We start from the raw sequence: 27,607 nt of genomic DNA, 5'->3' as shown, positions 1-27,607 counted from the left end.
TTCTTTCCATCAAGATATAATTAGGGATAGTTTTCTTGTTACGCTCGCTTTTTAAGGCGAAGGAGGAAGATGAGAGGATGGTTGAGGTCTACGCTAAAGTTGACAAAAATACGTTAGAACTAGGCATCAACTTCTTGTATCATCAACTCAATTTGATTTCAATTTCCAAAAAAAAGGTTTTTAAAAGAAATTTTGTAGGGAGGGGGGTCTAAAAATTTCTTAATAAGTGATGCTTCCTATCAAAATTTGAATGATAAAATGACTTTGGGATATTATTTTGATTAGGCTATTGATCTGCACGACCAGCGAAATGACTATAAGCTAAGATCTCTGTATGACTGTCATTTAGAAGACATACGAAGTCCGATGTCCATTAAGACTCCGTATGTATTTCATATGTACATATTCATATGTCTGAGTTGCTTAGGGATAGAATTGTTGTAAAGCATATTGAGATAATTTTCAGAATTGACATATTATTAATTGGCCTGTCAAAATAGTGATGTAAATAAAACTCAAACAGTTTTCAAATTCGAATCATTTTTATTGTATGATTTTCTCTATTTTTTTTTTCTTTTTGTTTTCTTTAAAATTATTATTGATTTAGGTTGACATAATTGATTTTATTTGAGGATTTAATGTAAAGTTAATGAAAAGGAAGTAGATTTACATGTTTGGTCTCTTTAATTTTTAAGAAGCATTCGTTTTTTTTTGTTTTTTTATTTATCTACAACAGAAATTCTTTAAACGATTTGTCTCATTCACTAAGTTAAAAAATGTGTATGCTTTTATGATTATACAATTTTTTTCACTTGTCATTTCTGTTCAACATTTCACATCCATGTTTACGTAATAATATTTTATTTGTTTTTTTTTTTTTTTCAAATCCAGTGGAAGTTATTTTTTCTTTTATTATTCTCATATTTTGTTTTAGTACAATAAAAATGGCTATAGATAAAAATTCATAAGAAAATGTATAGACAAGTTTCTTCCTTTTAAAGCTTATGCATAGAAGACAAAAATGAGAGAAATTGCAAAAATTAATTAAATAAAAAAATTAACATACAGTTTCATCATACATATCTCAAATTCGAGAATAGCGACATTAATACAAAAAAAAATTCTACCTATGTTAATCCATTTTATCACTTCTTGTTTGTTGACCGATTTTGTCATATGTTTTACTGCTAAGGTTTCCTGAACTTTGTTGTCCACCACTTCATATGGTGTTTAAAATGTTTTTTAATTAAATAAATTTTTGAATGTTCTTGTGAACATTGTTGCTTATAGAGGCGGTAGTTCTTGTTCTGTAAGACAATTAACTGTGAATTTCGGAACATTTTATGTTCACATTTAAGAACCAGATATATTAGTTACCGTTAGCCAACAGTGACTAGCATATTATGTGTATAAAATTTCTCATTAAGGTTCTGTTTTGTGAATTTACTTAAATTTCAGTTCTCGGCTTATTATTTTTGTGTGTCTCAGGATCTGATAGCTCAAAAGTAAGGCCTCTTGTTTCTAGTCCCACATTTTTGAAAACGTGGGCTCATTCTTTACTAGAAATGGTTTCTAAATCAATAGATTGTTGTCAATGTTACAAGGGATCGCCACATATTGTTGCATATCCTAATACTCATACCTTTAGGACTTAATAATGTGTAATAAAGTTCCCAAATGACTCACAAAGTAAAGAAAACCTTTGCTGCTAATTTTGATTAGTAAGTAAAATGAAACGTAAAATCTTTGTTATGCTTGTATATATATAAGCATTAATATCTTAAAGATTAAAGCAGAGAAATTGCAGTCTCATGAACAATGTTTTTATTGTAATAACTTTTTTTATGTATGCATATTATGTAATTTAATGTTGATTATTATCCTAATTAGCGACAATTTTCATCTTTGACTTGCCACAATATCAGTGGTGTTACTGACAGCAAGTTACATTATGTATATTTTTTTGACATGCCCAATAGTCAGTCATTAAAAATTGTAGCATGTCAAGCATTTTTATTCCTTTCTCATGGGTATATTTCGCACATATGATGAAAATAAAATATGAACAAAAAAGAAAAATAATTTTTCAGCAATAGAATCATAATAAGATGATATCATTTATAAATCGTATATATAGTAATTTTGTTCCAATTTTCAATTATCAATTAATTGGTTCCTTTAAGAGAATTTTTTAAACATTTTTTTTTGTTACAGATTTTATCACACTCATAATGCTAAATCACATAATTACTTGTTCGCATATCTAATAAATTTATGTGTCTGATTAGGTTTGATTTTCTTATCAAATGTATGTACATGTCACGCTTTTCCATAAATAGCTGAAACATCTCCGGTGCTTTGAGAATGTGACATTCCATATTTTCCTGAACTATTTATTGATGATGACGAAGATGATGATGTGTTAGAAATTGTCGAATATTGCATTGCATGATTATTTATGGTAGTCGATATCTTTCGGAATTGTGGCGGCTGATAGTACTGGCATTGTTTTTGAGTTGATACATCTAATTCAGTTGTAGATGTTCCAAGAACTGTATATTATCAACATTTATTATTTAGCAATTAATATTTGCTTCAAGTCAGTCTTGTAATTATTACCTTTTATTCGATTACCATCCTTGGAATCATTTGTAATGGATGATGTTGTTGTTGCATTGTTTCGCTGATTACGATGATTTGTTGATGCTGGTGTTTTAATTTGTGGTAAAATTGTTAATGGTGTTATAGGTTGAGATCGTTGAAATTTTTGCAATATTTGCTGTTGCTGACTTTGATCATTCTCTTTAAGTTGATCATTTGATCGATTGTGTTTGACGAGTGATGTGGCAGATGTTGATGATGTCAAAACAAATGTTGATGATGAGCTGCTTGGTTGTAACCATTCATGATGAATAGCTTCATCTGGTGTCATTCTCTTCTTTGGATCCCATCTATAAGCAATTATTAAAGTATTAAAATTTGTATATTAATTAGCAAAAATATTAAAACTTACTCAAGACATCTGCTAACAAAGTCAATAAACAATGTATCATTACATCTTAATGATTGTGATAAGGTTTTTGATCCAGGTTTACGTTTACGACCTTTAGAATTTGTTATACAACGTGGTACTCCTCGTGAATCTGCGAGAAATATAATTAATTAATATAATTTGCACAAAAAAATTCTATTTATAGCTGGAATAATTGATTAAATAAATATGGAAACATGAGAGCGATGTGTGAAACATACCAAAAAAGAGACGACGACGTGTAGCTTGATTTATTAACTCATCGGGCGGTGTACCCAATAATTCCATAATACATGCTAATTGCTCCACTTCATTTTCGCCCGGAAACAAAGGATATCCGGTGTAGAGTTCTGCAAGAATACACCCTATAAAGAAATTAAAAAATGAACAATAAGAAACGTGTTGAAAATTCCATAAAATGCATAAAAATGTTGAGAATGACACGAAGAGTTCAATTTGTGCCTTTTTAGTTTGAATTTTTAATATTTTTATTATCCCTTTATTGTCATTGACATACACCCTATTTAAAGAAATTAAAAAATGAACATACGATAAGATCAAGGTGCTTGTTTGTAATTCATCTCTCGTCTCAACTTTCAAACCAATTTCTCTACAATACAAAATAAAATTTATTTTTTACTTTTTAGTCTATAAGAAACGTGTTGAAAATTTGCTTACGCAAATGAGAAAATACTTTATAAAAAAACTTTTCAAAAAACATGTTTTTCGCGTTCCATAAAATGCATAAAAATGTTGAGAATGACACGAAGAGTTCAATTTGTGCCTTTTTAGTTTGAATTTTTAATATTTTTTTATATATTAGCTTATCCCTTTATTGTCATTGACATAGATTTGAGTAATTATTGGTCAATTATAAATATTAAATTTATTTTAGCACGCATACAATTTATTTCATACTTTATGCATTGATTTGCTTACGCAAATGAGAAAATAACGAAAATATATAAAATAAATCAGATTTCTCAAAGCACATTACTTTAATGTTGTCCACAAGGAAAACATTATTATTCAATTATAGTGAGCACTTTTGCGTCAACCGTCTAACCAAAATTTCTTAATTTTTTCTCTCTCTTTTTCCACGTTTTTCCTTGACGTAAACAACGAAAAATTGCTTCGTTAGCATAAAACATTGTGACTAGAAATGCTAGAAAAAAAAGTTTATTTGCCCTTGCTGACCACAAGCTTAATTAGAAAAGAAATGAAATAACATGACAAGCTAATATAGCGCACACGATGTTTCAGGGAGTACGTTTAGGTCAAAATAATGGTCAAATAATATAAATTGTTCTTCTAGCCGTCAAATAAGCTAACTATTGTATTACATTGTAGAATAAATCTCAACTATTGTGTTTTTAACACGTGCGATGCAAGGAACAACCGTTTGAACAACGTGCGTGTAAATCAATTAATAGGTGAATGTTTTGATTTTTTTTTTCATTTTTCATCATTATTTTTTTAAAAATTAAATCAATTAGGTGCGAAGTAAGAATATGATGAATATTAACTACACATTTTTGTGTAAGTGACCTTAGACTATAATTATTATTAAATGGAAGGACATTTTCGTGATGTATTAGAATTTCTGAAGCTTTAATCGAATACAGCAAGTACATCAATGATCTTGGGAAAACTTTTGACGTGAGCTCGACAAAATGGAAATTTTTGACATTTATAAATTACCTAAACTCCACATATCGATTCCTGTACCATAAGAGAGTCCAAGGATAACCTCCGGAGCACGATAAAAGCGAGATTGGATGTAGGTGTAAACTTTCCTATGAGAATAACATGAACTGCCGAAATCGATAACCTTTATCGAACTACTTCCTCGTTGCTTTAGTAAAACATTTTCCTGTGAATTTTAAAATAAGCAAATATTTGCAAATAAATAATTCCGTAAGATGAGATAAAAGTAGAATTTCATTGAACTTACCGGTTTGAGATCACAGTGAATTACTGAAAATAGAAATAGAAAAAAAATGGAATTAATTATCGTTAAAATTGGTAAAAATAAATTTAGTCATTACCATTTTCATGATAAAGTAAGCGCAAACATTTAACTATAGAATTGCAAAAACGACGAATTAGACTTAAGCTGAAGCCTTGATAATTATTCTTTTTTATTAGTTCATAAAGATTTAAGCTGAAAGTAAAGAAACAAAAAAAGGAAAAAAATAAATATTAATGAAATTTTGATTTACATTTTTGTTTGTGTTTGACTTCTTTTTTTGGCGTATTCCCCTTCAAAATAAGTTAATGAATCACATTTCCAAACTACGTCAGCTTTCGTGTATGAAGGGAATTTGCTTACGAAAGACGTGAATTTGAACTTACAGAAATGAAAGTAAAACGTATTTCTTTACTAATTAATTTCTTTTTCACACGATGAAGATACTACATTTGACTTTTAAGTTCCTTGGTTTTGTCACTCACACTCCCCTATTGTTTTTATTATTTTGATAATTTTTATTGCAATAAATCTAATGAAAATTACTATCGATAGTAAACCTCATTTAAAGTTTGTGCATATAAATTTTCATGAAATAAAGCCAAGCAATATAATCATCCCAAGCGACACATGTTGAACTGTTGCCACCACAACAAAGACTTGGAAGTATATTTAGAAGCAAAATACTTGGCGACAACAACCAATTTGCTAATTGACTGTCACTAGGTATTGTACAAACTAGGTGACATCTAAGGAGTTCATGGATCACAACAGATCTTTACGGCCAGCGAAGAAGAAGAAGTAGGCAAAAGAGCCAGCAACAGATTCAGATGAAAAGCCATTCGTTATAACCTAAGCTTCACATCGGTACTTGGTTGCAGTAAGTAAGTTACAAAATCATTTGGTATACTGCCTTTTTGTCGCCGTGATGATAGCAACATTTAATTATGTGCAGATCGGGCTATAAATCTGTTATCTCATAAATTGTTAATGAAAATATTTTCTAATAACATTTTCAATACTTAAGACTTTTTTGACTTTATTATATTCTGTGGTTATTAAGCATTTTATCTACTTTAGAAAGATTTATAAACTTGATCCCAAAAATAAGTGATAAATTAATAACTTATGAAAATTTATTCTTTAGTTAACTAAGCTTGTTATGCTGCATAATCCATATCTAATCAATAAGATATAAAGCCTTGTAGAATGTCAAGAAGAACTGATTTGTTCTCCCCCTTGATAATTTTCATGTGCATATATATTATGTTGTGATAATAATAGAAGCATTATCATTATATTGTTAGTAAACTTTATGATCATGCACAACCCTATTTTTCATACACAAATTTTCCAGTAAGGTAAAAATAACTTTACAAAAGGACATTACAATAAAAATAATTTAATTTGTTGCTAACGACTGGAAAAAAAATTATGAGAAAAAAAAAAGTTTTTCAATAAAAAAATTCTTTTTTGTTACTTCTCATTGCCGACTTTCTTACTTTATACAAATACTTAATTAAACTGACATAAAAATTAATGAAAAACTACTGCTCATATTTTGCCTTATCAAAGTTTCCTTTCTTGTTACACGATGGTACCGTTTCGAGAAGATTATTTCCGATTATGCTAATGTCTTCAGGTTCGGAATTATAAGAATAAAGTGAAGTATAATTTTTCTTCTTACTTTTTTTCATAATTTTTGTTTTCACGAACATTGGATATTTCTGGAACGATTTTTCATGTTCAGGGTTTTCATGGTTAGATTTTGACCATATTTTTCCAATTAAAACTATAAAATTAAGCATCAAAATTTGTACTTATAGCATTTTTGACCATGTTACCGAACATTTGATCGATCAACCGACTTGTGCTATTCTGAGTAGAAGTGAGAAGTTCAAATTTGAAATTTTGAATTCTAGATCAACAGTGATCATACTAGTGTGCCGCTGCATACAGGTTGCTCACCATTGTTCTAGACAGACAGGAAAAACTGCACACTAAAACCTTGTTCTTCTATAAGAACTTGCACTACAAATTGTGATGTTTTTCAACAGAAGTTCAATGAAGCTTTTTGGAATATAATAAAATGTAATAAATATTATAAGACTTCCCTTCCAATTTTTTATCATCAAAATTTTACTTATTGTAATTTGATTTGAAGGGAAAAGTAGCATACAGTCAAATGAAATATTGACGCGATGCGATTTAAAAAAAATCAGGACATAATTTATTGGAGGTAAATAAAATTTGAATGTTGAAAACAAATTTTTGTTCATTAAACAATCAAAATAATGTAAGTTCTGAAAGTTCCTTTACAGATTTTTCATTGACAACATCGATTGTTGTTAATCACTTTGAGTTTTATTGCAACTACATCAGTTTGTAATTTTGAAGTTAATACTTTGCACAGAATTCGGTAAAATTTTTTATTTATATTCCATGATAACTTTTAATTTCATTCGTGCTACAACAGTAAAAATTTCAATGCTTATCGGTAACGACGAAAGTATAAAATGAAAAAAATTTAGTAGTCAGTCACTTTTAAAGACGGAATTTTTTAAATTCATTCAACTTATCATTATTCTTGATAAAAGTACTGATTACGAATCTTGGTATAATTTAAAATAGATTTGCTTGAGAAATTACTATTGTTGTTTTATATATGAAATGTGGGGAAATGAGCAACCTTAAGAAATTTACTTGCTGCACATTTGAAGTCTGAATAAACAGCTAATTCCTTCTTTATATAGAGTACACAAAAGCTTTATAACTAGTTAAAAGCTAATTCTTTAATACCTAGTTAATGAGGAATTCCAACGATTTCGGATATTTTTCATTCATAAGCTGAGAAATATTGAAGGACATTTTAAATCCCTTAACGAATAATAATTGAAGACTCTTGAAAGTTAGATTAAGTTTGATTGAACAAATTTCACCATTTCCATTATCATTATCCTCATATTCTTGATTATCCCCATCATGCTATATTATAATTATCAGAAATAGAACTTTAATCAAGATTCCTATACTCTTCCTTTAATAATGAAGATTCTTGCATCTACATTGTACCATATGCATGTGATTTGCAACATTCTCATATGCTAAACAAACACATTTTCTTCCTCGTGCAAAATAAAGGAAGAAAATTTGTTGTAATGATAATCGTGTGCACATTTCAATGTCCTTGCTGACATTTTATCGATTTTTGTCATGTCTGTCTGACTATCTCTGTTTTTGTACCTATTTTTTTGTATTTATATATAAATCTTATCCTGTCTGTCGATTCCATTATTCTGTTTATTTTTTATTTCATATTTAAACGACATCTAATATGTATGTGGGTAAATAGTTTTTCTATAATTTTCATTTTTTCTTTGATTTTCTAAATAACATTTATCTTGTATTTTTGAACCATGAAGAAGTCGCATATTGCGCGGCTCTTTTTATTAGAAGGGTGCAACTTTATTTAATATCGTGACAATAAAAACAATGCAATAAATTATATTCGATAAGTTTAGTCTCGATATTTTTTTTCATATTTACTGATTGAGGAAGAATATAGACTAAAAATGGAAAAGAAGTAGCTACAAGGAATTTACTTTACATATAGTAAAATGAAATAAAATTCTATTTCCGTATTATTACAACTATTGTTATTGCTTTTATTGTCCTTATATTACACTGTCTATAAATAGCAAGCTTCTGAATGAGAATTGACAAGAGAACAATTTCCTTTCAAACACCAAGTGACTATGCAAGAAACCCCAAAATTTTATCAATTTCTGTTCGTTTAAAGCTGATCGATAGTTTTGCATATATTAAACTTAATACGCTTGTCATATGGGGAATGTATAATTTTATATATCTAAAAGTATCATGTTTCATGATTAAAATACTCACCTCATTAACTCAAAACTTATGCACAAATGATTCCTGAAGTAAAAATAATCCAACATATGGATAATATTATGAGATCCATCGGCATCTTTCTTTCTAAGTTCGTCCAAAATTCGAACTTCTACTAGAGCTTGATGATGAAATCGTTTCTTATTACGAATGATTTTGATTGCAACATACTGATTGGTTTTATGGTCTAATGCACGAATTACTTGACCAAAACTTCCCTTGCCAATCACTTCCAAAATCTCATACCGATAGCAAATGTGATCATGAATGACCTGTGTTATTTCAAATGAAAAATAATACTTGTAAGTATGTCATTATTAGTCATTAAATAAATATTGTACCTTATTATAACTTCCGTTTTCATCATCATATCCGCAATTTAATGGAGTTCCAGGTTTTGCATTAATCTTTACCGATTCTAATCCTACGTACCATATTTCTGGATACTTTTCAATCTCTTGCTTCTCATAATCACTAAGTCTACTTCCATACTGTTTAAGAACCTCTGTAGAATATTAAAAATAACATCATTAATCATATGACACCATTGTATTTAACTACATTATGATTTTTTCTAATCAAATTAAGTCATAAACTGAGGAGAATTGAAAGTGAAAATAGGAATAGTTTTGCAAAAAAGTCATAATAATTGTATGGTATAAAGAAAAGCGGTGCTAAACAGTTAAAGGGTAATATCCATACAGTATAGAAAATATGTGGAACGAATTCAATTCTAAAAGTTTTATCTTTGAACTTTTGTATGCCTCAACTTTCTTCTTTTAACCTTTAATAAGACTTTTCATAAATCCATAATAAACAGGGCGAGAAATATTTTTTTACTTCCCACGCAACTGCTCTTTTTTTGATTTTAACTCATATCATTTTAATATGAAAAGGTATTAAGCTTACCTGATGTTGTCATTGAAACTGGCTTATGGTGTTCAACATTATCACTGCTACTTGATGAATTACTACTACTGACTGGACTTAGTGGGATGCTGTTTCCCTGTGAATCTATGAAGAGACCATTGGAATTACGAACACGTGTCGTTGACGTTTTTTGATCACTATGTTGTCTCATTGCATTTGATGATACACATAAATTTGACAAATCAATTCGTGAATCACGACGCAATTTATCGTTCTCTAATTGAACCTAGAAAAATAGTAAAATAAGGAAAAAATATTGTAATAAAGTTTTATTCATAAAGGCATATTTTATTGCATTATAAGGAATAAGGTATAATTATGATTTTATCAATTTCATCACATAGAACATGCACTTCATATGATTTACATATTTACTTTGTTTGCATTTAAGTATAGACCTTACTATGCGCACGAATAAAATTGATTCTTATGTTCAATATAAAAAGAATTGCTTGCTAGCATGTCGTGATGTGATAAAATAATTGAATATATTATTATGTATCTTTCTACTGCAATATCTAAGTACAAGCAACAGGTTTGACGAAAAAAATACTTGAATACAATAAAATATATATATAGAAGTTAAGCAATATGACTTTACTATTTCGCTATTTTTTCATTCGTTTCCTAAAAGCATTTTTCTCAGCTTTTTATAGAAAAACGTTTTGTATATGTGATTTGTTTAGATTTATTAGATACTTTTTTCACATGCCGTATCTCCGCTACACTCTATTGGTATTCATAATTCTCTTTCAGTTCTTTTTAATTTGTACATACATGTATGAAACGATAAGTTGGGGAGGCTTTTCATAACATTTAATGTTTTGTTGAATGTTTACATAAATTTGACGCGCATTCGTTAGGTAAACATAGGAAGAACTGAGGCAAAATATTTTATCAAAATGTTTTCAAATTATACAAAAACACCAGAAAAACTAAATATACTTAATTAGAGCATGTTTTAATCGCAATTTCATGTAAAAATTCCCTTGCATGAAAACTCAAAAAGTATGATCTCAAGAACAGAGTAGAGTAGCTCATCTAGTCTACTTAAAGTGAGCAAGTTCTCGAGAGCATGTTCTTTGTCTGTTAGGATAATTTATGAAAAACTCACTGTATTGGAATTTCTAATTAAATCAATATTAATTCTAATATATTGTGAAGCTCATAAGCTTTCAAACACGCCCTCGTACTTCATTAGTATTCTATATTTGATGATAATAATTTATCAATAATTTATGCAAGAAAAACTAGCAAACAAGTGTTTTAGAACAAAGGATGAAATTGTTTAGAGATTATTAGATTGAAATTCTTTTCAGAACATTCACATTTGAATGACTTTCCGAACAGACAATGAGGGTGCTCATGTGTATATCAACACATTTTAGCATGCTCAATTATATCGATTGAGGATACTCATGAGCACGCTTATTTAGATGAGTGACCCCATTGTGTGCTAGGGTTTCAGTATGAAAGCTTTGACATTGTATAAAGTTTAAGGTAATCAAAGTTTAATTTCTTCGATTTCTAATCAAAGTTTATGATGCAATAATAAAAATATTATTCAGTTTGATTGACAAAACAAAGAATGTTTAAATTAGTAGTAAATGAATGAAATTCATTAATTTGCATTATTTATAGTTACGATCTAGTTACATGCTACTAGTATGTAGAGCTAATCTACATATTGAACTCATGTAAACTTTTATTTTCAATTAATCAATGGGAACAAGAGTTTAGTTTACATTCCAATATTGTATAAAGTTATTTCCATCTTATCACATGAGCAGCTGTCAATTAGATCATGTGAATAATAATGTTTTGTTTTTAACTATTTATACTTACTGGTCCTCGATCCAACATGTCAACTTTTATAATTTATTGTTGAATGATCGTAGAGTTGTAATTTTTTTTAATAAGATTGTATAAGTAATCCAAGATGTAATTTTTCTATTTCTCTATTCTATTTTTAAATTAATTTTCTTTTATGCACGCTTAGACCAATAATTGTTTACTTTTAAGTTTAAATATTCCTTCAACACAATCGAGCGTAATTCTTTTTCTTCTTCAAAAGCATGTGCTTCTAAAGCATTACTTATAAACAGTGAAAAGAAAATTTTTTTCCCCTTGCTCTTGTGTAACTCAGCAAATCATGTCAGCATTGAACAATAATCTAAATTAAGAAAAAGAATAAAAAGAGGTTTTTGTTGTAGAAATAATAAAAAGTGTACACTTATAGAGTTATAGAATTGATTAGCTTGCAAAACTATTTTATTACGATTAAGATGATCCAATGAATATTTCAAATTTTATATCAATAAAAGCATAAACATTTCCGCATCGAATGACCCAATGCTAATGTTTGCTATCAGCAAATGTGTGACCCATTTAATGAACAACTTTATTATTGTATAATAAAAAATAAGAGATAAATAAGTAATGACTTTATTTTACGTAAATGAATAAAATAATATTATTATGAAAAGCTAAATTATGAAAATTTTCATTCAGGAAGTCTCGCGACACAAAATTTATTTTACTTGCTCTCATTCTTCTTCTTAATGTGAGTTCATAAGCGCAAAATAAAAAACCACGACTCGCGACAAATGATAAATACAGTAATACACTCATTCATTCATGCCATGAAAAAAGCAATAAACTTGTCACCATTAAGAATTGAGAGGATTTCCCGAGAAAATCTTTTTTATAATTCATAGAGTATTTTCAGAATACACTAATGTTTATTTCTCGGCCAGATGTATATATTCATTCGTAAAGATAATAATGAAAAAAGAAAAAGAAATGATGATAGATTGAAAAGGTCTCCATCGGGAAACTCTATCTGAAGGCTTTATGTCTCACTGAATATGCTAAACAGATATTTTATTGCCTTTAATTTAATTAAACCAGAATAGTGATAATCAAATTAAAAATCATGAAAATCAGTAGAAATAAGGAAATTAATAATGTGTTGGGTTCTTTCATACTGTCTAAATTGAGAATGATCACCGAAGACTTCTAAGAAAATCTTATAAATTATTTCCTTCGAAAAAAATTAGTCAATTCACTTCTTTTGTCTTCGTTCTTCTTTATTATCGCGAGACAGACACGCATTCCTTTGGGGGTTGGTCAACTTAAGTAGCAAATGACAAAAAAGCTGCCAAAAAGTGACAAACTTCATCTCCTAATTGTCCACCCTCTATATTCCTCTTAAAATTGTCCATTACTACTAAATGATCCCATATGTGAAACAAAAACAATACACACATTTTCATGGAGATTAAATGGGACTCCCAGGCATGTGTTCGCTATGTTATTATATTTTTGTGAGTTTTCATGGTCAAGTATCAGCTATTGAGGTCGATTCTTTAATTAAACTCTTGGTCATAACTAGGCTGACTAAATAAAAGTGAAATTAAAGTGATGTTCTTAAAATAGCTGTAGTTTTAATGAGAGGAATAGTGAAAATCATTGATCATAGATATATGGGAATTCGCATATGTATACCAAACGAGTTATCTATGTCCATCACTTCAACTTTCTCTCTTACTACAAAATAAAAGTAATAGTAATACTAACCCACTAGTTAGTTGCAAATATGGAGAGATATATTGTTAAATTTAATTATTATCTTGAAATTCATGACATTTGCTTTTCAATACAGCATTTGGGGAACATTTAATATGTATAAAAAATATTTATGGGTTCCTATTTATTTCGTAGACTTTAAATGCAATTAAGTATACTGTTCATTTGTTTACTCTCGACTGTTTAAATGCACGTTAAAATGTAGCTATAAAATGTATTGATATTTCCTACATCAATAATATTTATATTATTAAAATTCAATTATTTTTTAAAATTTGCAAGCCCATCACGGGTCTCGCGTTTCCTCTTGTTAGTGTATGTAAGAAAAAAAATATTGCACAACTAGCTTCAAACGACACAAATAAAATCACTTCTATTTATATGCGAACTCGAAAATTTCTCAATTTTTTTTTTGAAAAATTACGAAATATGAAAAGATTTATCTGTGTTGACTCACATTTAATATGTTAAGTCAATATGTCTTATGGAATCATCTACATGTGTTGATTTATTATACGAAATTAAAATTTATATACTGAAGTCTTAAGACGAATCTTTTTTGTTTTTGTTTTGGAAACGAGATATAGGATTTATTTTAGAACCGTGTCACTGACACATTAAAGAGAATAAATGTGTCGCTGTATGGTTGTGTTCTTATCAGTCATCGTTATTTATTTATATTATTTGTATGTATTTGTGGATTTTTTCTGTGGATTAATTACACATTTTTATGCATCATTAGTGAATTAAACATTCACATATGTACGTGATGGCAGGTAGACGTCTCTTTATGATTCATTAAAAACTTGTGAATTTAAAAAGAAATTAAAGATTTTTAGAAGAAAAAAAGAAAAGAACAGTAAAGTCTAAATGAAATGACACAAGCTAAATATAAGCAATAAAAAACAAACTGGAACTGAAATGGAAATAAAGTGCTTTACACACAAATTTTGTTTTTTACATGTAAATGTGAAAATGTATTGCAATCTTACGGTCAATGAACACAACAGAAACAAAAAAATAATAATGTAGAAGAGATAAATTGGAACGACATAGCGTAATAAACTCAATTCGACAAAAAAGCAGTATACACTTAGTTCACGAAGTCAAGCTTCCTATATACCCACACACATCTTGATGCACTTGAAATTATATATGTGTAAACGTTAATATCTATTGACGTATGATGGATCAGAAGCCGTTCAAAGAATAATGTCTATATCATATCTAACTTTACTTATTATATCACTTTAATACTAAATTCATCATGATTGATTTTTTTAATCAATTAAAGTTAATTATATGATGAAACACTTTTTTGAACTTGGAATTATTGTTATCTTACTTTAAGAGCCAGTATGAATTTTACGAGATTATATAGACACATGCCGTTAACAAAGATTAGTTGAAACTTGTTTTGAAATTTATTGCACAGGCACAGAAAGCAGCTATTGTAAAATGAAATTATTGAATATGAGACTATCTTTGTACTTTCTTAAGGAATGTTCTTGACATTTTAATCACAGATAAGTGTGAATATAACATCTAGATGAAACCAATTCATAAGGAAGTATTGTCCAAGTAATGATTAATTGTTCACGCTATGACTCAATAGGTAAATTACAGTTAACAAAGAGACACCTTCGATCACGACTACAAGTTTGCATATAGTCATAACAATGGTTATAGTTTGTGCAAAGCTGAAAAGTCCTTGCAAACTAAAGAAGAAATCTTAATTTAAATTAACAGCTTGAAAACTTGAGTCAAATAATAATAAGAAAATATTGCATTACATGCGATATCTAATTAAATTTAAATTTAATAAAATCATTTTATTGAATCTTTTTCAAGTTTGAAAAGCCACAGTTGACAGTGTCGGAATATCAAACAACTGGAATGATATTTTGCAATAATTTTGTAAATTAAATTCAAATGATTCATAATAGAAGGAAGTTTACTGAAAAGGCAGCTATAAGTCAATATTACAAAGCATGCTTCCTTTGTATGCCTTTCTTTATGACTCAAAGAAAAAAGAAAATAAATTAAGGAGTTGCTCGCTATATTACCAAAAAAGAAGTCTTATGATAAATTTCAAAACTGTCTAGATGCATGCAAATATAAAATAAATCAAGTGACTTTTATTCTTAAAGAAATGAGGAAGTAACATTACAATAATCACAATTATAATAATGATACAAAATTTTTATATAGAAAAAAATAGTTCAGCGAATATAACTGACCTACAAAAACGATGAATGACTGTATCATTGATTGATCTTCTTTCTATTTCTCATATATTTCTTTTTATAGTTTATAGCTCAATTTCATTCGATTTTCAACCTCGCATAATCAAGTACAGCACTCTTATTACAAGAATATATAGATTAACAATTATAATTTAATATACTAAATTCTATTTTAATATGAGGGCATAGAAAAAAATTTAAATTAGCTTTATATGTATGTGAAAGTTTAATAAAAGAATAAGAGCATCGCGGTGGTGTCGAAGAAGTCATATAATAAACCTTAAGCAATCATTCAACATCATCGTAACGCATTTGACCTAAAAATAAACTCAAGCTTATGGTGTTTGATCATTAAACTATCTATCTCTAACTCCCTCAAACTTTTAACTTGACCGAATTTCGCTTACATCTTCTTTTCTCTTTAATTAAATTTCAAAATGTGTTTTTAATATCTTTTGATGCCAAAAATAAAGAATTTCGTGAAATGAGCAAATAATCTTCATCATCGCGTGCTTTTCGTGTGATGCAAAACGATTGATGTGAATAAAGGCATTTAATGAATAGGATGGACTTTGTTGACCTATTTTTAATAGCTAGAAAAATGTATGTTTTTTTGACGAAAACCTTCATTATTAAATTTATATTCTGACTGTATTATTCTTGGTTACGTGAATTTAATGTGTAATTTCAATCAAGTCTGAGAATAGAGAATAAACTTTATTTGTTTCTGTCTTTCTTACTCATATCCTGCTTTTGTAAATTTTCTATGCCAATAAGTTAAAGTATTAAAGGAAAACAATAAAATATAAAATTCTTGACTGATTTATTCACACTTTCATTTCATTTCAATTGCAATTCAATACGTATACGAACATGTACGTATATTCATTCTAAGAATACTTAATATTGCATACAAAATGCAATCGGCGGCAAAGCAGCTGAACTGCAAGTAAAAATTGAGTAAAACCAGTTTTTTTTAATGCTGGCCTGAAAAAATAGAAAACAATAATTGATATAAACGAGGCAGCATGCTGCAGTTCAAATGTATGAAAGAAGAATGCATCAGTAGCATCAAGAAAAAAATTGACAAATACAACGAAGAACGACCAAAGCAAGTGCATAACAAATAAAGAGATGATAAACATTAAGATAAATGTAACTTTATACTTTTTTAACCAAAATATAATGTATGTAGAAGCTATAAGACATAATTCGTATTGAATTTGTATTTCTTGAGAATCTTTCTCGTGAAAAATTCAATGCCATTCAGTAGCGACAGGTTAACGAACTGCATCGAAGACTGCAATATTTTTAGATTCCTTTTTTTCTCTACCTGAATTTAAATTTTTTATATGTGAGACAAATCAGTCTGGCTGATATTTAATACTGTACGAGATTTCGTCACATTAAACATATCGAACACATTATAAAATTTTGGTCTTGAAAGCAGTTTCAGAACATTATAATGAAATGTTTATAAACGCATTACAGTCTGTACATTAAAAGAAAGATTCAAAAGTTGAATGAACTTTTAACTCATACAGTTGGTCAAAGCTTCATTCTAGTTTGTCCTATACATTATTACTTTCTCACTCACACATTTTTTTCCCTCTGGTTCTGTTTTGCTCTCTCCTATTATTTCTTTCTGTTCTATTTAATTCTAACACTGTCAAATGAAATGAATGTATTCTATTAATATGAATGCTCAGTACTTTTTCATTCCTTACATTGAAGCAAATAGTATTATGTTATGAAATTTCTCTTCTGATGACAATAAATAATAATAAGGAAAGTGAGTCAGTAATGTTCATAATTGAGATTCTAGAGCAATTCATAAAGAAGTAGAATAAATTGTGATATATGTCTGATTTTTTTTCTCATAGTATAAATATTGTGAAACGCATTTGTTACACAATGTATTTTAAGTTCTTATCAATATGCCGTCCTAATCTACTGCAAGGTTTATGAACAAAGCACAAAATAGAAAAAAAAATCATTTTTATCGACGGCGCTGGTTCAAATGTGTAATGCAATCGTGCACTCAAGAAAAAACATCATAATGAAAGGTAAATTAAAATGAATGAACTCGATTGCTAGTTGTTCATTACAATATCTCAATTGGCTTTATCATTTTTACAATACATGAAAGAAAAAATCTATTGAAACCCGATATAAAAGAAAAAAGGTTCAGGTCAAAGACATAGAATAAAGACAATTAAAAGGGTTTATTTGCTTGAATCGTTTCACATTGCGTAATAACTGTACATATAGCTAGTTAATAACTCTTCACTATAATTGTAATTAAAACAAAGTAAAGTACTAGGAACAATAAACTTTGAAACTTTGTTACCTCAGTGTATTTTGAAGGAAAAAGAATTATTGAAAACGTGCACTGATATTTTTAAGCTCTGCGATATTATTTTTCTGATAAAATATAACAAAAATAATAATTAGTTCATAACACTGATTTCGCGAAAAGTATTTTTTTGGTGTCTGTACGGAAAAAATGTTCTAAATTGATAGTAATTAATATTTTATATAGCTGCAAGGTCTTGTATTCACAAAGATATGGCCTTCTAAAATCGACACAATGCTTCATTGACTTTAATCTTGCTGATTAGCAATAGTGTGTTAGATAATATTTTGACAATAAGAAAATCACAAATACTCGTGAGAAAATATATTAACAAAGGTCGAAGATCTTGAATTAAAATGTGAATATGTGGTATTCGCAAAAAATAGTTGTGTATTACTTTAATGAACAATACAGTCGACAGGAAAGTGTAAATAAAATGATAGTTGTATCAAATTTATTACAATCGATTGATTATTAAGTCAAAAAGTTAAGTCTTAATATGGCAATTCGCTTATGTAACACAACTTATGTACAAAAAAAGATTTGACAAAAATTTTGCTCAGCCTAGCAAATGGCCTTAAGTATCTTAATGACAACTCTTTTCACACAGTTGAGATATTACGGTTGTGTAGGCTAGAGAAGATCAAGTTTTTGACCTCCTTTCAGAACATCAAATAGAACTAATTTCTATCATCCACACATACTTTGCTTCAAAGCAACTTCAGACAGTGCGAAAAAGAATGTCTGACTGATTTTTATTACATACAAAGAGACTGTTCACTTATTAGGTTCAGAGAGGAATTGGGGCAGATGCAGTTTGAACAAAAAAAATTCTAAGAATCCCATTGCTTATTTTGAAAAAAGATCGTCATTCTGTTAACTTTTCGACCCCCAAATTTGCCCAAAAAAATCTCCGTGCGATCAAAAGTCAACGCCATGGATGAATTTTAAATATCGACTCATAATTTTTATTAAATTGAAAAATGTCTTTCATATATTTTTAATGAATGACAAGTCAATATTTTTTATTGAAATCATATAATTGCATTAAAATTTCGTTTCGAAAATATTACTTAACTCATCAATAAAACTTAATTAATATGTGACACAGAAAAATATCGCGGAAAAAGCTCAAATGATTCAACTTTGATTTAATATGAGAAAATCCTTTTATTGCGAATCTTTAATATAAATAAATATTTATCAATGAATCATTAGGGTTTTTAAAATCGATTATTCAAAGTGTGCATACTTGACAAGTTTTCTCGCTTTGGAAAAAAATAGGTTAGTCAAACACTTTTTTTTTTGATGATGAAAAAACAACAATATAAAGGAAAAAGGTTGAAATTCAAGCACACATGCGATATTCATTTACTCTTTAAATAAAATATGAAATGTTGCCAATTTACTACGTCAAAAAAACGAGAACAGTGAAAAGAACAAAATTAAGTTTGGGTGGTCCACAAATGACGTCTAACATTTTTTTGAGTTCCCTGACTTCCTTGTCTGAGGTTGCGTGACATTTCATACAGTAAAAAAATTATATAAAAATTCATTGTAATTTTTCAATTGACGTCATTTGCGATGGACTTTAGGTTTTTCCCGCAGCTTATTCAAATTCATCTTGCTTTCACGTTTTAATGACAATTTTCTCTCTCCAAAAATATTACTCTAATACTAATGTTAATGACAGAATAACACTAAAAATAACATTTCATTTCAATTTCCATTAATCAAAATGTGAATGCTCTATTTTGTGTGTTACGAAACAAACACAATTGCAGAATGCTTATTGTAACTCCCTCAATTATACGCAAGAGCAATTGTGTACTCACACTTCTATTATGTGTCATCGATAGAATCAAAAGAACATTAAAATGTATGAAAATTTATTTATTAATAAAATCATCAGGTTAACGATCTATTTAACATAGTAAACTGACTGTTCCCGTTTTTTAATAACTCGAACTATTGAAAAGCATACGTATGTGTATCGGCCATATATACATTTCCGTTTACTGTTGTTTTATTTTCTTTTTTTTTATGTGCAAAAAGAAAATTGGAACTGAACATGCATGTATGTATACAGAAATATTGCACTTTCATTATCTAATTAATTGCCTTTGAAAAATCACTTTCTCCTTCTTAAAAAACTTTTCATTTTCTTTCAATGGTATTTTCCATTAGCATTTGTTCCTCTTTTTTTTCTTGAAGAAGATCATAACATACGTGAACAATACTAATCTAATAATAAACTATAAAGCAAATTGAGATCTTAATTTTGCTTAATTTTGATATAGCTTTCTGATATCTGCTTGATTATAAAAGTAAGTTAAGGAAATCAATTCCAGCAGCAAGTCAGAGTCACGCTAGGAATCTTTTTGAGCAATTAAACAATTTGTGCTATTCGGGAAAACCATAATTGTTCATTACTAAAATTTCCCAAGGAAAACCCTAACATTTTCGATAAAATCTTTAATGATTAAGTATTAAGTCATGCACATGATAAAGAAATTACATTACTAATTAAGCAATTAGATAAATGAAGATTTATTGAGATATTTTTAAAAACTGTTTCTTAGTATCTTATGTGATATACAAACATTTTCTTGGTATCTTATGTATATCATACATTCAAAAGAAACCCCAATTTTTGAAATATCAAAGATAAGCACGAAAAGATTAAAATGTTTATTTTGACTTGAAATTTGCTAATTAGTGATGCAAAATTAAATATTAAGATCTTCTGCGTGATCTCATTTTTTCACTTAATTATCAAGCTTCCTTGACTACCCCTAAATAAATAATTTAAATTTATTTATTATCATAATAAATTATGATGAAAAGTTTAATTTCCTATAACATCAGTTGTGATCATTAAAAACAGTCTAAAACAAAAAATCGAAAGAGTCAATGAATCTTTTCGTTGCCAAATTTATCAAATTACAAAAATTTCCGATTGTATAATTTTTCAGACCTAATCTAAAAATAACAATCAAGAAGAATTCGAAACTTTTTTTGAACTTCGCTTATTATTAGAACCATACTAATTTGAGATTATTTTTTGTGCATTGATTGCTTTCTAAATTGAGTCAATGTCATTTATTTTCTGTTAATATCACGAAACTGATATGTATATAGGTGCATATATTCGTATTTTGATTATCAAATTCATCTTAGTATGGATGCCTACAACTTATTGATATATAATTCCGTAATTTGATATGTATTTCCGTAATTTTTTGCTATCAGTTTTTCCAAGGAATAAGTTCAATCATAAACTCAATTTTCTCTTAATTCCAACGAAATATGTAATCAAATTCTCAAAAACCTTGAATTTTCAATTCCAAAAAATCCTCATGTCAAGCATAACCAAATGAGTCAAAAGTGATTTTGTTGATCAATATTTTGAAACATATTGAAAGTTGAAAACATTCAATCAAAATTCAATGGAATTCAGAGTGTCATGAATTGATGGTGAATATATGAAATTTGCATGAGTAATAAAGCTCTTGTGAAATAATTAACAATAATATGGGGTTTTTAATATATATAATTTTTTCATACAAAGTTTATGTTTATTTTCTCTTGATACTCAAGATTTTCTTTGTATTTCATTTATACGAAATAAACTGTTTAAACTCTAAATTTCTTTATAATTTGAATCACATAAAAAATAATATCAAATTCTTGAGAAAAATTAAAAAAATAAGTTAATTTAAAAACTTGATTATTAATATAAAAACTTTCTATCATAATTTTGCTATATCTTATATTTGATATTAAATTAACTCAAGTGCTGCTTCTTTAATTAAATATTATCATTGAAAGTGAAATTTTCTTTTTATATTCACTCATGTACGCAACTACAATTAAATGGATTTTTCATATTTTTTCAACAATTCATTTACCTCAAAAAAAAGAGATGTACACAATAATTTTACTCATATAGTGTTAATACCCAGAAAGTAAACATGTTTTTAATAATCCACGACCAAATCAAGTTACATAAAAAAACTTCAAATGAATTAAAAAATCATGAGAAACTAATTAAAATTTAAAAAAAGATCTTGTAAACTTTAACATAAATAATGGCATTAAAATGAGAACCTTTATACATACAACAGATGTTAGTTTTAATTTTTGGAAGTGTTGAGACTTATTGATAAATATTTATATAAAAACTGTTAGTAACTGATTTTATTTTGGGGGGATATCGATAAAATTGGAATTGGAGCAACCATGAAGTATATGTTCAAATTGCCTAACAATAAGCACGCACAAGTAACTGATAAGGTTCATTACTTAAACGACCTTCACTTTCCCTCGTTATCACACAGTCAGCTAATTTAATTGCATGAAAACATTTTTTTTTTCTTTTCCGGGCGTGAAATGCCTTTTCTATTATTTTATTTGCTATTTGTTTGTTTTCACTGAATCAGCTGAAAATTATTTAATTATTATTTTAAATGAAATTTTTTAAACAAAATATGATTACTTTTCAAAGCCATAGAGAGTTTATTACAAAATGTAAATACTGAAATTGTCACAGATTTTTCATTTATTTCTTACTAAGTTTACAATCTGATTTACTTTACTTGTATTGTAAATGTAGAAAATTGTTTATGCATCGTTGTCAATAGTGAAAATTGTCAACTGAAAGAATAATTTTTCAACCTTAGAGAAAATACGCCATTGACATCCCCCATGCGTACATATTGTAAGCGCCCATTACATGCATATATGTATATATAAAATCCAATTAAGAAAATCGTCATTTAGTGTCGCAATATAGAAATGTGATTTGTACGCGACTCGATAATTTTAATAACTTTGTAACATGGGAAATAAAATACAGAACCACGCGTGATATTTTACTGGGGGTTGATATTTTTCAGTAAATTCACGTGTTCTTGCATAATGCGCACTTGCACTGCATGGTGTTATAATGGATTATAACGAAAAAGAAAAAATGGAAACAACAATATTTGTCATCAATCCACGATCTACTGTTTTAGAACGTGAAATATGACGACATTTTTGTTTCCATTCATCCAGACTTGTCACATTTATGCACATACATTTCCTGTTTGGCGTTTCGCGATTTTCAGTATTTTTTATTGGCTAACGTGCCGATAGTTTTACAGTTAATAATATTTAAATAGTTGCAAATACTAAATATTTATTTGTCTGGCAATTGAATTTATCTTTGTCTGAATATGAACATCCATGAGCATCTTAAAGACTTAATAAAAAACGATGCCTGTGTTCACGAGAAGAGAAGAAAAAAAATCGATAGATTCATAAAGAAGAAGCGAATGGAGATGACTCATTGAGTAATATTAAAACGTCTTTCTGTTGGTAGAGTCTGCACAGCTTCTAGGAAGCCTTTATAGCAAAAAAAAAGGTTTTTTCTCATTCGCAATATAATAAAATAGCAAGCAAGGCAATGTACAGCTAAGAAAAAAATAATTGTATGAATAATTTACTTCTCTTGTGTTTCTTTAATATTTGATCCTTTGTTTCAACTTTTTTTCTCTTCCTTTTGTGCTGTCGTTAATCCTCTCTCAATACGTATGTAGGCATATGCAATGGTTTAAACTTTTTTGTTAAAAAAACTTTCATACACTTGGTTAAAAGATCTCTCTCAATTCACAATAAAACATGTAATGACACGAATATTCAGATTTTTTTTTCTTCTTTTTACTCTTTTTTTATCCTGTTGAAAATTTCTCTTCTTGCAAAATTCTGTATTCTGCTTATTAAGAACTTTTATTCTTTACTTTAAATAAAATTGAAACAAACAGAAAGAAAAATAATTTTTCCTTTATAATTGGATCTTATTTTTCCTTTAATATTTAATATTTTTAGTTTTATTTTGATTTATAAGACATCCACTATTCGCGTCTTAATGTCTCGATGTTTTCTCCAAAACTAATTTTTCTCTTTCGATTTTACTGTGAGGCTAACAGACATGAAACCTGATATAATTCTGAGAAGACAGAGAGAGAGAGGAAAATTTACTTTACTGACTAAGTGTGAAAGAGAAAAAGAGAGAAAAATTGTACAGCAGAGTTGAAAAGACGAATTGATGACGTCATAACTTGCGTGAGAGCATGTTGAACGTCAGCTGCACGAGCATTCTCTTTAGACATTTTGCATGCTTTATAAAGATGTAAAATTTCAAACTTTATGTCCATGAAAATTGTCATTCGACTGTAACGTTGCCAGTTTTTCATGAGTGCATATCAACAGTGTTCATATGAGATTATGTCGAAGCATGTGCAACAGGCTGACTAGAAAGGAAATTTCTTATAAATTCTTTGTATTGTAGGTGTAACAAAATATGACTAAAATCATTTATATAATTGTTAAATAGTTTCCAATTTCTCCTCAGCTCAGACATGTTAATCATTTTCTTGTTACACGGCAAAAATTTTTGAATTAGGATGTTTGGATATAAATTGAGAGCAATAATGATAATTGAATAGCAAATATTGTATTTCACGTGGAGGTGTCTCAAAAATTGGATTGTTTGATTTAGAAAAATGAAAGTAATATTAATAATAATATAACTATTTTTTTGGGGATCGTAATTGAAAATCTTGTAACTGTTAAAAGGAATTTGTGTCAAAAATTTCTTAAAATATTTTCAAAATCGATTAGTAAAAGTTTTTATGAATTTGAATTTAATGTTGTTAACCTTAAGTTAATTATTGACTTAATATGAATCATCATGCAATGTTTCTTGTATCTAAGACATTATACCATAAATTGATAATTTACAAACCATAAAAACGCTACTTTTTAAAGAATTTTATACAAATTAATTTGATTAGAATAACATCAACAATGAAAATTATTTGCAAATAAATAAAGCTCAGATTTTTATACTTCCAGAAAAAGCAACAGAAGGATATTTACATTTTTATGTATAATTTTTTTAAAATACAAATTTCTCATCACGCGATGACTTCCTATTCTAATTAAACTTGTCGGAAAGTTCTATGAATGATTTTCCGCAATAAAGAAACAAATTCAAATTAAAAGGAAGTTTTTGTCATATTAATAGGTGCAAAAATGTTTGAAATAATTATTTATTATTGTATATTTTTAAAATGTCATGATAAAAATATCCAAACATGTTCTTACCCTAATGTTAAAAAATGATATTTTGCCGTAAATCCAAATATAAAAGTAAGTAAGAAGAAAAAAGGTTACGTGAAATTCTGCAGATGAAAAAACAGGCAACGTCATAAACATTGTCCTTGGATAATATGTTCCTTAGGGATACTTTTTGCATTCTCTCCATTTACAGACTCTCTGTTTCTCTCTGCGCATTGCAAAAAATATTTATTTTCATCTCATTCCTTTTTTTCATAATGCACAAAAAAAAATCAATTCTCTGCATTTTTTTCTGCTCATTAGTTTTTACAAACAAATTAATTGGATACCGTATTTATTTATTTATTTTAATTTGAAAAGAATGCGATGCTTAAAGTGTGAATCTATTGTGTCGAGTCTATATCTAGGAAGCTTCACTCTAGAAAATAAATTCACATTCATTTCTAATGAGAAATTGCAATCTTCTTGTTGTTATTTGAACACAAACACTCTCATTTGTGTAGGCGAGTCTATTCATGTGATGAGTCTACAAAACAGTCACAATAGTTGCAGTAAATTATGATGAAAAGGTCGCAAAACTTCTCTTTTTTTCTAGGAAGTAATTTATGGCTACTCATATCCATACGAATATGTTAATAATATTATTTTTAATTGGAGTTGAGATATTTATAAAGCGTGGAAAGATGAATTTATTATCGATTACAATACGTCTAGAAGTAATAAAAGTAATCTTCTTCCTATCACACATTCTCGTTCTGCTTTGTTTTCATACATCTACTATACATGTAATGTTAATATGGATATTCATTTTAATTAAAATAATAAAGTACCTATTAAAGCGTTTTATTGATATATATTTTCACAGATTTTTTTTGATACCTAAATAATTAAAAATCATTATTAATAAAATTAAATTAATTAATTAACACCATCTGCTTTCTTGTAGCGAATGAATTGTTAGGGGATGTCTCCCTAACAGACAAAGAGCATGACTTCATCAAGACTTCATGGTACATAAATATCACTAAAGTACCTACAAGCGGTCTCATTGTCTGTTAGAGTCTGACATTTTCTCGCAGTGTCGCGTTTATAGTACACAGCATTGAATAAAGTTATCTTATCACATTCTTAGATTACATAAATTTTTGAAATAGTTTTCTTATTATAATACGGAAAATTTCGTTTATTATTTGTAGAAATGTTGAAAAAGTTCCTTAAAATGAAATTTGAGGACATCAATTCCAAAAATAGTTTTGGCAAATTCTTGTAAATAATAAAGCATTACAGACATAGCAAGAGCTTACAATTTAATTTTATTTTTGACATTTAAATATTATTGTAATTTTCTTTATCATGAACCCCATTTCATTCGAGTTGTAAGTTATCATGTAGGTAAACTTTTAAAATAAATTGACTTGAACTGCTTATTTTAAAGCTTTAATATGAAAGCTTATTCAAAAGGAGGAAAACTTTTATTTTTAAATAAAATTCGTTCCGTTGTTTCATATATTTTTTTTTTTCATTTCCCTAATCAGGTTCCATTCATTTCACTCATTTATTTATCGATTTTTAAATAGCCTATTAAACTACTTAGATATAATTGACGAGATAAATTTTTGACTTAAATATATATTTTTATGTTTCTAGAACTGAAAATAAATGTCTCGTCATGAATAATAGCATTCAAATATTTGATATAATCGTATTCCGGAAAGAGATGCCAGAATGTGCAATAGTTATTGGATTTTTTTTTTCAATAAATGCATTCTTTTATAGTAAATTCTTGATTTCGTTGTCTTTAAATGAAGTTGATTTATGTGAATATTTCCCGATCTGAACAAGTTTTTCATGGCAATCAGATGATGGTCACATGACATCCAATTGATAATTTTTATGGCAGTTAACATGAAACTTGATACTTTGTCGTCACATGACAGTCATATAACGGTCATGAATAACTTGTGCTGATCGGGTTTATAAATAATATTTTTGCTTACGTAGGTTCGTTCAGTGGTAGACAGTTTATGTGCCACGGACAACAGATTTCCCAAAAATAGTTTTTAAAACCCCTAAAAATCGACAATTTTTTGAAATTCTCGGACTTGATTCGGAAAAATTCAAGAAAAGTTCAAAATAGTAGCCAAATTTAGAGTTAAAATTTTGAGATTTTTAGTCTCTATTTTAAGATTCTTGCTTAATCAGTAACAGTGTTCCGCGGAAATTTTCCTATGGTTGTGGAATGCCGTCGCACAAAACGGTTGCCCACCACTGAATTATTTAAATAATAACTTAATAGAACTTTTAAAAATCCAACAAATACTTACGTGGTTCTTCAAGTCATCAAAGTTAAAATTAAATTCACCAGAATTAACTCTCAAAAATCTAGGCTTATTACTTTTAATTGTAACTTTTTTCTGCATTCTCTTTTTCCGCAACAACATACAAAAATATCG

At 28.1% G+C, this 27,607-nt stretch overlaps 1 protein-coding gene across 3 annotated transcripts; it reads right to left on the bottom strand.

Annotated features, from left to right (window-relative positions):
* Positions 1-608: 608 nt before the first annotated feature.
* On the bottom strand, positions 609-27,589 carry Dyrk2 (Dual-specificity tyrosine phosphorylation-regulated kinase 2). Of its 3 annotated transcripts, XM_070640425.1 has the most exons (12): positions 23,519-23,949; positions 11,685-12,012; positions 9,819-10,065; positions 9,251-9,414; positions 8,904-9,181; positions 5,080-5,195; positions 4,986-5,008; positions 4,733-4,904; positions 3,253-3,396; positions 3,014-3,143; positions 2,620-2,951; positions 610-2,552 (listed from the first exon to the last, which is right to left on the bottom strand). In XM_070640425.1, the coding sequence occupies exons 2-12, from the start codon at positions 11,700-11,702 to the stop codon at positions 2,320-2,322; spliced, it is 1,857 nt and encodes a 618-aa protein (XP_070496526.1). In that variant the 5' UTR covers positions 11,703-12,012; positions 23,519-23,949; the 3' UTR covers positions 610-2,319. The 3 variants fall into 3 exon arrangements, with proteins under 3 accessions (XP_070496525.1, XP_070496526.1, XP_070496527.1); XM_070640424.1 differs by lacking the exons at positions 11,685-12,012; positions 23,519-23,949 and adding an exon at positions 27,479-27,589 and having other exon boundaries at positions 609-2,552; XM_070640426.1 differs by lacking the exon at positions 11,685-12,012.
* Between the last annotated feature and the right edge of the window lie 18 nt (positions 27,590-27,607).

This window comes from Chironomus tepperi, unplaced genomic scaffold (assembly GCF_022539635.2).
Source record: "Chironomus tepperi strain 1889 unplaced genomic scaffold, CSIRO-AGI_Ctep_v1 contig_219, whole genome shotgun sequence".
Classification (NCBI taxonomy): Eukaryota; Metazoa; Arthropoda; class Insecta; order Diptera; family Chironomidae; genus Chironomus; species Chironomus tepperi.
The sequence above is the reverse complement of the archived record's forward strand: the minus strand, read 5'-3'. Positions and strand labels throughout refer to the sequence as shown.

Bases quoted from the DNA above. Each gene is read 5' to 3' on its own strand.
- Dyrk2 (XM_070640424.1), bottom strand. From the start codon at position 27,574: ATGCAGAAAAAAGTTACAATTAAAAGTAATAAGCCTAGATTTTTGAGA. The intron at 9,182-9,250 runs GTACAATATTTA...GAAATAACACAG, and splicing joins AAAACGGAAGTTATAATAAG to GTCATTCATGATCACATTTG. The intron at 3,144-3,252 runs GTATGTTTCACA...TATTTCTCGCAG, and splicing joins ACGTCGTCGTCTCTTTTTTG to ATTCACGAGGAGTACCACGT.